Genomic DNA, 16,575 nt, shown 5'->3' with positions numbered 1-16,575 from the left:
CTGCATGCTTTACTTTCACACAATTAGAAGCCATGCCTATAGGATCTAAATCAACTCTATGATTAGATATCATGCCTATAGGGTGTAAAGTAATTGAAGTTCAGTTTCCATTACAGCATGTATTCAAATCCGTCTCCTTAGAAATCATGTCTATAGGATTAAAATAAGTTTTAATAGAAACCATGCCTCTAGGGATTATGCCTTGATCAAATAAATCCTGTTTGCATCACCTTATGTTCAAATATCATGCCTATAGTTAGACCTAAGATCAGTTCAACTCTACGCTCATGTTGGTTAGTTTTGAATCAGTTTAAGTAAATAACCTACTCTTTTCGTGTTAATTAATATTGATAGAAAGCATGCTTATAGGATCTCAAGTTGTCTGTTTAAAATCGTTTACGGTTTTACTACATTCCTGATCAATAATAGATACCATGCTCATAGGACATAACTATTATACGCCTAGGCAAGCCTATAGGACGATTAAAATTCTGCAACTGTAAAACTATGTTCTGTTATCTGTGATTGCTCATATTCAACAGGTCTAAAATCAGTAGGCAAGCTAAATAGGCCTTTGACACTTTGGTCCTAATTCAATACTGTATACTCTCTGCTCACCTAGATATCATGTTCTAAGGTTTCTCTCTTAAATACCTGAAACAGTTGTTTGAGACGTGCACTTATTTGTTCTGCTTGTGGAGGTAAAATGTGAGCCTTTAATTGCCCCCCCCCCCCCCCCTTTTAAATGCAGTCCTAATTGTTTTGGTTGACGCTTAGACTTTTCTCCTTTAAACACCTTAGGATGGTCTAAAACTACCTAAATTAGAGGTCCTAAACACCTCCAGGGCCACAAGGAAGGGGCGGGTAGAGCACATATAAGATATCTTTCAAGGTTGCTAGAACGCTTTAGACTATGACCAAGGGGAGGGAATTGGGTAGTAAGGATATGATGACTACGCGCTAATGTCACGTGTAGCCCCTCGTTTAGGAGTGATTACCGGGCATTGTATGGGCATGATCATGTAGGCTAACCAACCTAGGACCCCCCTTTTCACACTTCCATATGTGTTTTAATAAACTTTCTTCTCTTTACATATGCATGTGCAAATTTATCTCTTGCTTGAATCGTACCTGTGTTTATGAAAATATGCCCCCTTATTTGCAAATACGTGGTGAAATTGTATACTTGTTCAAATGACCGATTCATATAAGTTTGGCTGGGACCCACCGTTGTGGACCGCGAGGGGTGCCTAACACCTTCCCCTCGAGGTTATTTCGAGCCCTTACCCTAAATCTCTGGTGATGCAAACTAGTCCATGAGTTAATTGCTCAAGGTGCCCTAACGCACCATAATCCGTTAGGTGGCGACTCTTCAAATACCCAATTTCCAAAAGGAAAAGAGTTGTTCCCCCATGAAATGTCGAAACCCGGACGTTCTCCGCGAGGAGGAAAAAAAGGGGCGCGACACACATAACCATAATAAGATAGCTTTTTAGCAGTCCAGGAAAAAATCTTAGTTGTGATCTTTTCAATCAAAGGTTGCCACTGCATTAGAGCTATTTTCTTTGTAGACAAAGGAATGCCTAGGTACTTGAAGGGTAAGGATCCATTTTCAAATCCGAGGTGAGTCAATATCTGTTCCTTCACATCTTGCTTCACCCCACTAAAATATACTGAACTTTTTCCTAGATTAGCCCGCAAACCTGATGCATGAGAGAACTGAGAGAAGCATTTATATTGAGTGGCCACTGAGGATAGATTACCCTTAGCAAATAACATGAGATCATCAGCAAAACTCATATGAGTAATGTCCAACTTCCTACATCTGGGGTGATATTGGAAGGTAGGCTCCTTCTTAAGCTCATGTAGAGATCTACTCAAGTACTCCATCACTATTGCAAAAGGAAAGGAGAGATAGGATCTCCTTGTCGAAGACCCTTGGCAGCATCGAAAGGTTCTGTGGTTTCTCCATTCACAAGGATAACATAGTTGATAGTCTTAATGCATTCCATTATCCACCTGATAAAAACCTGTTAGGAAATCTAATCTCCTTCATCACCTGTTGTAAGAAGATCTATTCTACTGAGTCATAAGCTTTTTGGAGATCAATCTTTATCATACATCTAGGAGATATCTGGGCTCTAGTGTAAGATTTGACTAGCTCATGAGCTAGGATGACATTGTCAGCAATCTTTCTACCAAGAATGAAGCCTGCTTAAGCTTCACAAATGATGTAAGGCATGACTTTCTGCAATCTGGAAGCCAAGATTTTAGACATCATCTTTTATAGGATTGGACAACATGCTATTGGTCTATACTCTTTGACTGTGGTAGGTTTAGTCACTTTAGGAACTAATGTAACAGTGGTGCAGTTTATGGCCTTATAGATCATTCCAGTTGAGAAGAACTCTTTTACAACATCTATGATCTGAATGTTGATAATGTCCCATGTTTTTTTGAAGAAAATTGCATTAAAGCCATCAATACTTGGAGCTTTATCATCACCAATTGCTTTAAGGCTCTGAACAATCTCTTGGTTAGTTACTTCTGCACAGAGATCAACTCTTTGTTGATGAGATAGTGTACGACCATTCTTCATGTACATTCTGTTGATGGCAGGTAAGGAAGTTGCAGCTGATCCCATTAGGCTTTTATAAAAATCAACAATCTCTCTTTTGATAGCATCAGGGTCAATCAACTTGTCTCCTAGTAAAGTTGTAATTTCTGTGATTTGCTTCTTTTGAGTTCTATCCTTCATTACTGCTGTGAAGTACTTAGAAGTTGAATCTCCAAGTTGTATCCATTTTGCTCTAGCTTTCTGCTGCAGGACACTCTCTTCAATTAAAGACCACTTCTCAAAGTTTAGTAGTGTTTTTTTCTCCATATCTAGTAAAGCATCAGTGTAATCCTGTGAGATTTTCCCTTGGATGTCCCTCAGTTCTATTCTAGCCTTCTCAGTTTTCTGAGTGATGCCCCTAAATTCCTTAGAGTTTAAAGCTTTCAAAGCAGGTTTCAGGTCTTTCAATCTTGCCCAAACTGATTTCAAAGTACCCTGTGTACTATGTGAATTCCACATGCTATCAACTATTTAGAAAAGTCTTCATGTGCTGCCCATATGATAAAAAATCTGAAAGGCACTCTACCTTTCCATGTAGAGGATGTCAGGGTTAATAGCCTAGGAGCATGGTTTGCAATTGAGGCAATTCATAACTTCTTTCACATGACCCCAGGACATCATCCATTCATAATTGCCAAATACTCTATCCAATCTACTGCTGACCCAATCTGCTCCAAGCTGCTTATTAGACCATGTATAGTAGTCACCTTTCCAAGGTAGTTTTGTCAATGTAGTGTGTTGAAGGCAGGCAGCAAAGTCCTGTATTTCTGAGTAGCTTACTGGGTTACAAGATAGTCTATCATTGGGGTATAGTACTGCATTAAAATCTCCAGTTATCATCCATGGTACTGCTATACTTAGTGATAGTTGTTGTAAGTTATCCTAGAGGGTTATTCTTTGTTCCGGCCCATTGTGGCCATACACTACTGTGAGTAAGCAATCTATATCACTTCTTCTACTTTTTACCTGATAATGTATCATTTGATCATCATCTTTAATACCATTGATAATCAAGTTATTGGTATCCCATATTATCTAGATCCTTCCATTCCTGGCATCCTTGTAGTTAGTCAGCACATTCCATCCAGGTGCAATAGCTTTTGCAATCCTTTGAGCATTCCCTTCCCTCACTTTAGTTTCTATAAGTCCTAATAGCTTAATTTTATTTCCTCTAATATAGTCTCTAACCTTCTTTTGTTTATTCCTTTTGTTTACACCCCTTATGTTCCAGAACAATCAATTCATCATTGTTGCTTGGTATTTCCACCTCTATCCCTAGGTGGAATGTGCTTCTCATGTCTACTTGTTGATACAACTTCAAATTTATTCCTCACTTGGATGGGAGTCAAAGATGGGAAGTTGATGAAGTTATGTTCAGGACTTTGCACTGCTTTGCCTCTGTCATCCTGCTTCTCCTTTGCAGCTACAAGAATCATGTTGTGTTTATCATTAGTCCCCTTAGGATCAGGTAGCTTTGTTGTTCTCTTTGATCTGCAACTTCCACTTTATTGCCTTCTTACTGTTGTTCCTCAGATGGAGTTGCATTCTAAGGTCTAGTTGTAATATGTATAGGCCCCTTGGTTCTCCATTCTTGTGTGATAACCTTGTTACTCCTTGTTCTCCTTATCTGATTGGGCTGCTGTATTACAGGTTGTGCTTGGTTAGTGCCTTTGTGTCCCATAACCAAATATTTGTCACAATAAGCAGGTTTCCAGTCATAGGTTACAGCTCGAAACTTCTTTCCATAAGGGTCCATAACCATGATTCAGTGGGCAATTCTTTTGTAACATTAACTTCAATAAGCATTCGAGCATTTGATACTCGAGTCTGTTTAGTAGTACACTTATCAGCAAAGACAGGAGTCCCAATCACACTAGCAATTCTGCTTAAAGAGTCAACTCCCCAACACGACATAGGCAACTTAGGAAACTTTACCCACAATGGCATAACAGTAGGAAATTCTTCTGTGAAATCAAAATTAGGAGTCCATGGTTTTAGAATGATAGGCTTATTAGCAATTGAGTAAGGGCCAACATATAATATCTCTCGAGCATCTGTTGCAGATTGAAATCTAATGATATAATAGCCTTCATCATGATAGAACAATTCAGGTTCAGTGACATGTGACCAATGCAACTTGATGTATCGCTTCATTACATTATACCCTAGTCCATCACCTATGATATATGCTATCAATGCACATCTCCATTTGTTCTCTTCCTCTTTTACCTCTAATTTATCTAATTGAACCATAGGTTGGCCATCAACAATTTGTGGTGGAATATAGGATAGTGACATACCATTGGTGGCAAATCTATTCTTCTGAAACAGAGTTGTCCATGGAGCTTTAGGTCTAGTAGACTCATTTGTCATCGCCACCTCTTCCACTACTGATTTCTCCGATGAACCTTGGATACTTGCTTAATTTTGAGTTTGATTTACTAGATTTACTGTTCCATTGACTGGTACTGGTGGAGAAGTTGCTAATTGACCAATTGTCACTGGGTGTTTAGATCTAGCCTCTTAGAGATACCAGGATTTGTTGATGAAGATCCAATTTCACATGCAGTGCCTCCGTTTGTTGATGGATCTGCAATTAGGACTGACGGTGGTGTAGTTATTTCTTGTGTTGATTCTCCATCGGTGGTTGATTACGAGTTACCACCAAGCTTACAAAGGTAGCTAATGGTTGCATCTTAGGTCGACCACGTCCTTTGCCTCTCCCTTTCGCCATGGCTGACACAAATGGCGTACATTAATTAACATGCGCCGAGAACATGAGGAAGGAGAGCGCATTTTTTTTATATAATTACTTTATTTAGGTCTGCAACTAGTTAAATAGGCTTTTGATAATTCGAAGCATAGAATATAAAATTTATTCTAATATAATATATTAAAGAAGCTTTGAATTTAAAATTGAGTTTTGCGAAATTATTACTTGTTTGAATTGGATGTTGTTGCAAATGCTTAAGAATATTCTTTGGAGTTTATATCGCAAATTTGAGAGAGTATGACGAAAATCTAGTTTGAGTTAGAATTTTAGATTGAAACACGAAGAGGAAGAAGAACAATATTGTTTCTTAAGTTGTATATATTTTGTATGCCGGGTTTATAATTTATATGTGCAATGTAAAATACACAAAATAACATAATTATATCCGAGTTACATGTAAGTTGAATATTTTGACCAGATTTTATATATTTTATAAAAAGAATCTCACTACATTTAAATATTTACTTGTCATAGCTAAATCTAAGAGCTATTAATGGATCATACTATCTTTTAATTTAGTTATTTTTTATTGCTACAATGAATTTTCAATTTACCCATCATAGCTAATACCAAATACACAGAGTTATTCCACAGTATAATCTTTTCTCTCAACCCTCTTTTTCTCTTCTCCCACAACTCTCTCTCCTTTTCACGCTCTCTTCTCCCTCCGCGACAGTAGAGAAGTCACTGACGGCCATCTTATTTGGCGAAGTTCTACGGAGCCCAACTAAACAGCCGCCTCTTTCTCTCTTCCCCGCACATCACTACCCTCCATTGTATACACCCTTCACCGCAAATCACCCTTAAACATCGTCTCCGCCCACCGTCAGATCCAGATCTTAAAATCACAAAATTGCGATCAATCCATTACCGACTGAGGAAGAGCTGAGGCGTCACTGCATCTGAATCTAACGGAGATGCTGGAATCCATGACTTCTTCTCCTTTCTTTGTATCTCACATCATAATGTATTCGTTTGACCTGAGACTTATTCCTCCACCACTATTTTTCATGCCGGAAAAAGAAGCTGTCTCTTTCTTCTCCACCGCCTTTCACGTCAAAAAATTGTTGTATAAATACAATGTATTTTGTATTTCTGTTGGATATCTAAAGTGTATTTTGGATCACCACAGATCTGACGGGGTTTGATTGTATTCTCCATTTTTAAATATGGTATATTTTATATTCTCGTCGGAGATTTGACTGTATTCTTTATTTTTAGTTAAATACAGTTAATTTTTAAAAAGATTTGAATGTATTCTTCATTTTTAGTGTAAATACAGTGGTATTTTGTATATCTCCGGAGTTCCGACTGGTTTGGTTGTATTATTCCTTTTTAAATATAGTGTATTTTATATTTTTGCTGGAGATTTGACCAGATTCTTCATTTCATCATTTTTTAATATAAATATATTCAAATCATTCGAATATGTTCAACCTTATCACATCAGATAAGGATGGATACAACCGAACAGTATACTCAAATACAATCAAATACACGCGAAAAAAATAATTTTTTTTTTTTAAAAATACAGCTTAACAGTGTATCCAAATATACTCAAATACAACGAATTGTAAAAAACTAGCTACGGAATGTAAATACGTAAAATATAACTATGAATTGTTAAAAGCTCCTTTAAAGGTAGTAGAAAGTTCCCTCGGATTTTTATATTTATAGGAAAGAAATCCCTTAATCTAATTTGCAGCTCTGATAGCTGGGCTTGACAAAACGATCAAAAGAAAGTTGGGCCAAAAGCCTAATATCCAGCCCATTCCCCTACTGCAACAAAACGATAATATATAAATCTCAGTTTGAGTAGGGTTTTTCTTCTTCGCTGCAGCCTCCCAAAGCCGTTCCTTGCAGGTACCCTCCTCTTTCCCTCAAACTTATGTATGCATTCTAATTTCTGTTTCTAGCTAGCTATTTTTTACGTAAATCTCAATATACATTTGGAGAATTGGTGGACACATTCATGTTACTCTTTAAAACGAGCTATTATGGCGTTATCAAATGCCAAAAGCTTAGTAAATAAGTAATATAGCTATGAACCTGTATACGGTTTCACATTTTTTAAGTTCTATTTGGATGTGTTATCATAAATTTTTGGCTAGATTTATGCGTCATTTAAGCAATCTGGACTGCTTTATTGCTTACATATGTTTAGGCTTTTAGCGAGCTCCTAATTAGCAGTGAAATGAAAATTATTTATAAGCAAATTAATACTGGGGTAATAGAGCAGAATTGTATACATATAGCTGACCTTGATTTTCTTTGGGATTGAGGCGTTGTAATTGTATTGTTTACATTTTGTGTTGTGTTTACAGATTGAAGGACGAGAGAAATGTCTCATAGGAAGTTTGAGCACCCAAGACACGGGTCTTTGGGATTTCTGCCCAGAAAGAGAGCTGCTCGTCACAGGGGAAAGGGTATGCTATATTCTTTTCAATACTACTAGATAATTGATAGTAGAATTTTAATCCAATTTTCTAGTTTACATTAAATTGAGAAGGTTGTGGTTATGAGTGATGGTTTAAAGAGCTTTTTAACAGAGAAAAGTGTTTAAAGAGGTTTTTAACAAATCCCAGGAAAGCTCAGTGAAAAAAAGGTGTCATCGTTTGTCATTTTCATCTGTTTTCATTTGTCTTTTTTTGTTTTTTCAGTGAAGGCATTCCCTAAGGATGATCAAAGCAAACCCTGCAAGCTGACTGCCTTCTTGGGTTACAAGGCTGGAATGACCCACATTGTGAGAGATGTAGAAAAACCCGGATCAAGTAAAATCCCCTTTTCGTATATAGTATTTCAGCTCTGTATTCACATTATTTGGTAGCTGTGTTAGTAATTAGACTTTGATACTGATTGGGTTTCTTGCATTGTCCTACGCCCCTTTACCCAAAGGGGAAAACTGGCATGTTGATGTTAAACATTACATCTTATCTGGTGATTGTAGAACTCCACAAGAAAGAAACATGTGAAGCGGTCACTATAATTGAAACACCCCCAATGGTGATAGTTGGTGTTGTTGGATATGTTACTACACCTCGTGGCCTGCGATGCCTCAACACTGTTTGGGCTCAGCATCTCAGTGAAGAGTTAAAGAGGAGGTTCTACAAGAATTGGTGCAAGTCCAAGAAGAAGGCCTTTTTGAAGTACTCAAAGAAATACGAGACTGATGAAGGTAAAAAAGATATCCAGGCACAGTTGGAGAAACTGAAGAAGTATTCTTCAGTCATCCGTGTGTTGGCTCACACTCAGGTACTATAATAATGTCGTCTCTCACTGATAATTTTTTTTGGGGACCATGACCCATATCTGTTTTTGTTGCATATATAAAATGTGTTCTATATTTTGCCCCTGCTTTCTCGGAATTTTAGACGAGGCAAACCGTCGTGTTTGAGATACTTGTAAAAAGAGGTGCTGTGAGAATTAGTTTCTCATTGATATTTGCACCTCTTAAAGTTAAATAAGCTCATTTAGGATAATTTTTGTGGACCTGCATGTTATAATATTTTGCTAAGCAACACAGATTTGCTTGGTTCTTTATAATTCACGAATACTAGCTATTTATGTAAGTTATAGAAAAAGGATTAGTCCTGGTACTTGTGTTGGTGGGAGGTAGTAGGTACTGATGGAATAGTGTTAAGTGCGTGCAAGCTTGCCCAAACACCACCCTTAAAAAAGTTCTATTTGGTTCTTTCTAATTCTCAAATGCTGACTGGTTATTTATGTAGTGAATTTGTTTCTGTAGGTAGTCGTGCGTGCTAGGCATTCTTGTCCTGGCTTAGTTTCATGTTTTGATTTAATTACTCTTTCCAGGTGTTAGATGTCCTGGTATTTGAACAAATTAGTTATTTGCATACTCATTGTAATGGTTACCGCATTTTACTTCAGATAAGGAAGATGAAGGGTCTGAAACAGAAGAAAGCACATTTGATGGAAATCCAGGTGAATGGTGGGACTATTGCCCAAAAGGTTGACTATGCATATGGTTTCTTTGAGAAGCAGGTGCCAGTTGATGCTATTTTCCAGAAGGATGAGATGATTGACATCATTGGTGTTACCAAGGGTAAGGGTTATGAAGGTGTCGTAACACGTTGGGGTGTGACACGTCTTCCTCGCAAAACCCACAGGGGTCTTCGTAAAGTTGCTTGTATTGGTGCTTGGCACCCTGCTAGAGTTTCCTACACAGTTGCCCGTGCCGGTCAAAACGGATACCATCACCGTACTGAGATGAACAAGAAGGTTTACAAGCTTGGCAAAGCTGGGCAAGAGTCACATGCAGCTATTACTGACTTTGACAGGTTCTTTTATAATTTCTCCTTGCTAAATTCCTTTCCCGCAAAGCTGATATTCTACTTTCCATTTGTCTGCAATTAGTGCTTGTGTGCTTGTTAGGTTTGGTAGTGGTAACTGCAATTTGAGATTGCTTGATTTAAAGTTCTTACTCAACAATGTTTTATACTCCCCTTGCTGAAGATATCTCATATTTTGTACTAGTGGCACTGTGGAAGCTTTGTTGTGCCTTGATTGTGCTAGTCACCTTTTAGTTTCCACTTTTGTTGCTTACACTTGCCTTGACAATGGCAGGACTGAGAAAGACATCACACCTATGGGTGGATTTCCCCATTATGGTGTGGTGAAGGAAGATTACCTGTTGATCAAGGGATGCTGTGTAGGTCCTAAGAAGAGGGTTGTTACCCTTCGCCAATCACTTCTCAACCAGACTTCTCGTGTTGCTCTTGAGGAGATTAAGCTCAAGTTCATTGATACATCCTCAAAGTTTGGACATGGTCGCTTCCAGACCACCCAGGAGAAGCAGAAGTTCTATGGTCGGCTGAAGGCTTGAGTGACATTATAGAACTGCAACTCTTTGCTGAGCTAAGCCCATGCTATCTTGGTAGAAGAGAAGCTTTGGACAAGTTATTGTTTTTCTTCTTCTTTATTTTTATAAGGTCTTTGTGAAATGAATGGTGATTATCTAAATGCTTTCAAGTGCCTTTAGGATTTTAGTTGAACTTCAACTGTTGCTGAGCTTAAAACGCATGCGATTTTGTAGAACAGAAGTTTTGACAAGTTACTATTGGTGTTGTTATCTTTATTTTATGAGGTCACCTGAAGACAGTGCTGTTTATCCGAATGCTACTACCTATTGGATTTTAGTGTGTTAGTTTGCATAACATGAAACCTTGAAATAGTTCTCTTTATACTCTCTTTGTTTTGAAAATTTGTCTGATCACTGAATTTGCCCCTTATATTTAACTATGGATGAAGGAGCAACCGTCATCCTGATTTACAGATGAATATTAGTATCAAGCTTGCTGAATTACCTGAATTCGTAAACCATTTGACACATCTCCGTACCAAACAGTAATGGCCAAGAACAAAAAGAAGAAAAGAAATGTTTTATAACTACCTCCACCATAGTTTAGATGTGTGTAGTGACCAATTTTCTAAGCCACCAAAACATCCAAGGTTAAAACTGGAAACAAAAATTTATCTAGCTTTAAAACAAACACATATTTTGGATTATATATTGCATATCCTATTTTTTATCCAATGTACCAAACGAATTATATAGCACTAAATAGTTCCGGGATTATTAATCCTAGGATAATCTTGTCCACGAACCAAACGAAGGTTCAATTAGCTCTCTAGTAGTAGAAAGGTTGATACAGTTTGGTTGTATAATAGAGTACCAAGTGCTGGATTTGTGTTGGGATGAGAGGATGATTGAAATAGCTAATGGGGCGACGTTGGTCTATTTAGGCTCTCTCTTGCCAAAATGCCTTTCGTTTAGTTGGGTTGAAACACGGTTAAATCTTATTTGCACGGGTTGGTGTTTACACCAAAGTAAAATGAGAATGCATATCACTTAACTATGATAAAATATGTTTATGAAAGATAGATATTTTGTATTCGTTGTTTTTGCATGCACATCACTTAAACATGGCCTACTTTCATGTACGTTTGTGTTTGTGGAAAGAAAACGTTTTTGGACTTGGTTAGAATTTGTAATTAACTCTACAGAGCCAAATGTGAACTAGTCTTTGTGCGGTAGAAAGAATGTAGTTTGAAAAAAATATAAAATAAGCAAGGATACCTTTAGTTTCTTCAAAGAAAAATTGGATGTTGAACTGTTTGCTATTTTTCTAGTGACAACTTGCTCAAATCTCTTTTGGGTTTTCACTATTTGTTTGAAATGAATATTAATGACTCGTTTTTCTTAAAAACTCTTTCGTTGTTTACCACGAGACTTGTTCAACAACAACTCAGTGTAATCCCACAAGTAAGGTATGAAGAGGGTAGGATGTATGCAACCTTACCTCTACCCTGGAAGGGCAGAGAGACTTGTTCAATTATATTATAGTTCAGAGATATCCTTAAAGATAGAAATTATTCTTTGGCAGCATTATTTTGGATTTCATATCATGCAATAGTTATGGTTGGGAAAGGGAAAGGAAGAGTGACGAGAAGGAAAAAGGGGGAGGGTGGTGTAACTGCGCATAAGATTAAGGTTTATTAATTTCCCAAACTTGGCAGATTCTAGCATTGGACCTCTAGAGTTTAGAAGGTACACTATAATTAATGAATACAATAAATGAGTCGTGGAATACCTATTAGTCCAAATCTTTAAAAAGAAAGAAAAAAAAAAAAATCTATTTTAATAACAAGATACCCTTTAGCTACAGTTACTGGTTCAACTTGTCATTTTTCATGCTATTAGCTTCAATTTGCTTTTCTATGAAGTAGAAGCAGATGCATGTGCGCCTTTTCTTTTTAAACCTTTTTCCCAATGTTATGCATGTGCACTTGTTACAGACTACTACTAATTGTACATCTCCCTTTTTCCCCTTTGTGGAATTAAAGAGAAAATGTAGCTTTGGAAAAGTTCCAAAGGCAGACCAGTTAATTATTAGTAGTATTTGTCATACGCTAAGGCCATCGAATCCACACTGCTTGTAGGTGAGAGCCTGTTTCCTTGGGCTGATCACTATTGCGCAATCCACGGATACCTGCTCCAACAACCATTCTCACTTACGTTATGTTTCTGATTCACTCATCTATTTGTTCAATTAAAGGATTAATATACTAATACCAACATAAGATTCATTTTCTTTTCAAATATTTTTTGAAAGTGAAGGTAACTAGTGATCGTGAAAAGCTGAAAATAGGTCGGATGGGAGTTTTTGGGGAAGACTAAAATCTACACTACTCAAGTGTCACAAGATATAACCATTAATTCGACAAAAGAAGTTCTCGATTTGTCAATGCCATTAAAAATGCGATGAAGCAATACAAAGCGAAGCCATGATCATATCCTATTTCAAATGTTTCTACTTGTTTGAAGCATGCAGTAAATAGGGAAAGCACCATCACTTGCATTCAATGATATCTCAATAATTAAGCTGTGCTGAAGCTGAATTTAACATGAATCTTGTTTAAGGAAGACAAACAGTTCAAGAAAGTGGAAGGGAAAGTGTCAGCCTCTCAAAAAGTCAGCAAAGAGAACAGAGAAATGTTGGAAATGGATAGCTAGTAATAATTTGGTTATAAATGAAGACAAAGCTTTTTAATGATAAAATATACTCTTAAGTTGTTTGTTTCTTGAATTGATATTGCAAGCTGATTAAAGGATACAATTATAGCTCAATAAGCAACAAATTGATTTTCACTTAACCTCCTTAAAAAAGTGCATGGGAAAATGATATAATTAAGGATCGGAACACTATTACCAGCAATTATGCTTCACCATGGTCCAAGAGGTAAGTTATCATGTAAACTGGCTAAGCAATTACTAAAAACTAGTGTCAAAAGTAAGAATTACAGACTAAACTTTTTCTCTCCGTGGATTAGTGGCGCACGGTTCAAAATGGCCCAACCCTCTGCATTTCTCCACTTAATTATCAAATTTTTTCTTTGCGCGCGGTAGGATGCGTACTAGTGAGGTGTACCTAACCCACACATCATGACGCGCCATGCTCCTACCACTATATCAAAAGCCACTAAGTTTTGGAGCACTATTCAACAAGAAAGTCCCTTTGAATAAAGATCCAATAGCAGGAGTTGTAAGCAGTGCACACCACATACACACTACTAGGAGAAATTTTTAGTGCCCTTCAGAAAGTGGCCTATTATCTCAGAGCAGAGTAAATAGTTAGTTGGGTCATGTGAAACTACGGCAAACCAGCTCAAAAAATTTCAGAAATGGCAGAGTACTGTATAGCTAGACAACATGACAGGCAAGGTGGGTGGCTCCCATTCCTTCAAATTATTGGTTCTTGTTGAAACTTAAAAAGCTAAAGGAGAAAAACATTCCTACACTCATGGAATCATTCATCCAAATCCACACTCTTTAATTATTATATTCTCAGTTTCCCCTTCTTTTTTGAGTCCTTTTTCCCACTTTTGCTTCCCCTACTTTTGGACCTAACCAAATCCAGAAGAAACCAGATTGGCTTTTGGTAAATAACACCCTTTTCCTACTACTTTAAGGACGGGCCAACAATATACCACTGTTGGCTTTGGCAAATGTAGAATTCATTTCCTACTACTTTAAGGGCTATTGGTTCACTATATTGGTTTTTGGCCACTGGGTGCCTAAATTTGCATTTATAGTGTATTAAAAAAAAGGGCAGCTTGGTGCACAAAGCATCACGCGTTCACGCAGGGTCCGGGGAAACACTTGAATCCACGGCTCGAATCGTGACTTATAGGTCACACGAAGACAACTTGACCGTTGCTCCAAGGCTCCCTCCTATAGTGTATGCAATAATAGCAATTATATACCATCTTTTATAATTTATCAATCCACATTAATAAAATGCAGCTACTTGTAATTTGTAAATATTCTTTAAGTAGCACAATAGCCTAATTCTTGTTAAGTATTGGTGTATAAAAAGTTAAATATATTACCTAAAAGGTAATTGTTTATATAATTTTTATGATGAGTTTCTAATCTTAATTTTTATCTTCTAATAATGTGAGTAGGCAATCTAAAAAAAATAAGAAAATGATAAGAATTAATCATAAATTAACTAATTTTACGGTAATGATATTTACAACAAACTTGCTCTTTTAACCAAGCTCACATAGACACGGCAATGTAACCAAGCTCACATAGACAAAGCTTTAAACTACACTAACATTATTATTATTCTATCGTGCATATGACTTCAATTTGGAAACAAGCTCTCTAGTGAAGGTAGGGATAAGGTCTGCGTAAGCACTACCCTATTCAGACCTTACTTGTGAAAATATACTGGATTTGTTGTTGTTGTTGTTGCCGCATACGACTTAACTTGTTAGGTCCCTAAATTCTTAGGACCGCATTTTAAAGCTAAGCTAGTGTACATTATTGGCACAAGTTAGCAAAGCCCATGAGGCGCCGAGAAAGAAAGGCAGCAAACGTACACGTCAACACCGACCCCCAATGCTTTGTCTCTCTCGCGTGTGTGTGCGTGAGAGAGAGAGAGAGAGACGAAGCTGATATTCTACACTGCAAATGCGGCGTTTCTCGAGCACAAATGTCCTAAAAGTCTAGACAGAGAATATGCAGAAAGACCAAAAAACAGGGCAATCTTAGAGAGAGAAATTAAAGCGGTGAAGCAAAGAGCTAACCTGTACACCGGGTGAAGTAAGTCCAAGGACCCGAATCTTAGCTCCGACATCACCCAAAATCCGAAGCTCGACCCGGTCATTCAACGCCGCATCACGGATCAAATCAGCTGCATCGGCCTGGAGCAAGTTGACCCGATCCACGACGATCGTAGTTTCGACCCGCCGAACACTGTGAGCGGGCTGGTAAAACCCGGGAACGATTCCCCTTCCAAGTGGAATCCCGCGGTACATGACAGTAAACCTGGACTCGTCGTACTTGATTCCCACCTTATTATCATTGACAGCGGTGAAGACCATGTGGATATTGAGAGAAACAGAGGCAGATGACGCTGCAGCAGCAATGACGGAGTTGGGAGTGATACCCACGTACTGAACACCCACTTGTTGAAGGTCGAATTGGGGTTTCTTGGGCTTCAAGGCGAGGACGATAACTAGTATGACTGCGAGAATGAGGAGAAGTAAGAAGGAGAAAAGTAGGAAGAGACAACAACAGCAGCCTTTGAAAGAAGCTTTTGATGATGAAGAAGAAGGAGGTGGGTAGTAATGAGGGTGACTTTGAAGTGGTACTGGATGTGAGTTATGGTGGGTGCCATTCACGGTCTGAGTCATATTTTTTTCTGCGCCAAGCAGTTGCAGGAGGAGGTGGAGAAGTAGCGAGAGGAGGAGTAATTGGTAAAGGATCTTCTCTCCTCTCTCTCTATTGCTTTGTCACTATTGTTTTACGACTTTGCTTTGCTTTAGGGGAGAGGAGAGGAGAGGAGAGGAGGCTGAGATAGAGACAGTGTGTAGTGTAGGTGAAAAGTGTGTGTAGACTGTAGAGTGACTTTTGCGTATGTGGTTTGCGTGGAATTTTAAAAAGGTGGCTTCAAAGTGGGGTAAACTTTGACATGGCATTATTGCCATTGTTGTGTTTTTCTTTCATTTTCCTTTTAACACTGTATACGGTCGAAATCGGGTTCATCTCATGATAGATCGGGACCGAATTATGATGGGTTGAAGATCGACCTCGGATTATAACGAACTAAGGTACGAAGTTAGAGCATATGTCTTCAAGATATCGAGCCCGTAGCTCGATGAACCGACCTCGACTCCGATCAAGCTCGAGGAAACATTATCGGACCGAATAACGGAAGACCGAAATATCCGTAACCGGTCGGGTATCACAGCGAGAATCTCTGCACGTATCAACCAGAGACCGACTAATTAGCAAATCATGAGATTTCTTACCTTTTGTAGAATTGTATCTAAAGTAAGACTTCCCTACTATATAAAGGGGGTCTGATTATTTATAATACACATTGTAACACGCATCCAAAAGCAATACACCGTTATTTCTAGTTCTTATTATCTTGTTATTCTGTTCTGACATCGATTGAGGCACTTTTTGACTCGAGGGTGACCAACCTTCAAGGCTAACACTGTTCAACTTGTGTGGTTTGCATTTACTTTTCTGTCATTGATTTCAATATTAATTTGTTTTCTCAAATTTGTGTCAAGTTATATCACGTATCCTTAGAACCGCGTATATTTTTCAATTGTTATCCGATTTTGAGGGTAAACAGTTTGGCGT

General features: G+C 37.9%; 2 protein-coding genes across 2 annotated transcripts; one reads left to right on the top strand and one right to left on the bottom strand.

Annotated features, from left to right (window-relative positions):
• On the top strand, positions 7,148 to 10,564 carry LOC109229292 (60S ribosomal protein L3-like). Its single transcript, XM_019394682.1, has 6 exons — positions 7,148 to 7,253; positions 7,715 to 7,816; positions 8,051 to 8,161; positions 8,338 to 8,642; positions 9,279 to 9,688; positions 9,975 to 10,564. The coding sequence occupies exons 2-6, from the start codon at positions 7,732 to 7,734 to the stop codon at positions 10,231 to 10,233; spliced, it is 1,170 nt and encodes a 389-aa protein (XP_019250227.1). The 5' UTR covers positions 7,148 to 7,253; positions 7,715 to 7,731; the 3' UTR covers positions 10,234 to 10,564.
• LOC109229291 lies at positions 11,882 to 16,261 on the bottom strand. The gene is made up of 2 exons (XM_019394681.1): positions 15,006 to 16,261; positions 11,882 to 12,400 (listed from the first exon to the last, which is right to left on the bottom strand). Exons 1-2 carry the CDS (start codon positions 15,612 to 15,614, stop codon positions 12,314 to 12,316), a joined length of 696 nt encoding a protein of 231 aa, XP_019250226.1. The 5' UTR covers positions 15,615 to 16,261; the 3' UTR covers positions 11,882 to 12,313.

The sequence above is a fragment of the Nicotiana attenuata genome, chromosome 7, assembly GCF_001879085.1.
Source record: "Nicotiana attenuata strain UT chromosome 7, NIATTr2, whole genome shotgun sequence".
Classification (NCBI taxonomy): Eukaryota; Viridiplantae; Streptophyta; class Magnoliopsida; order Solanales; family Solanaceae; genus Nicotiana; species Nicotiana attenuata.
Note: the sequence above shows the minus strand (reverse complement) of the source record. Positions and strands in the feature narration are given on the sequence as shown.

What these genes read in the sequence shown, in the direction of transcription:
- LOC109229292 (XM_019394682.1), top strand. Translation starts at nt 7,732, where the DNA reads ATGTCTCATAGGAAGTTTGAGCACCCAAGACACGGGTCTTTGGGATTT. An exon ending in TGCTCGTCACAGGGGAAAGG is followed by an intron (nt 7,817 to 8,050) that starts GTATGCTATATT and finishes TTGTTTTTTCAG; the next exon opens with TGAAGGCATTCCCTAAGGAT. An exon ending in GTGTGTTGGCTCACACTCAG is followed by an intron (nt 8,643 to 9,278) that starts GTACTATAATAA and finishes ATTTTACTTCAG; the next exon opens with ATAAGGAAGATGAAGGGTCT.
- LOC109229291 (XM_019394681.1), bottom strand. Translation starts at nt 15,614, where the DNA reads ATGACTCAGACCGTGAATGGCACCCACCATAACTCACATCCAGTACCA. An exon ending in TTACTTCACCCGGTGTACAG is followed by an intron (nt 12,401 to 15,005) that starts GTTAGCTCTTTG and finishes TTGTTGGAGCAG; the next exon opens with GTATCCGTGGATTGCGCAAT.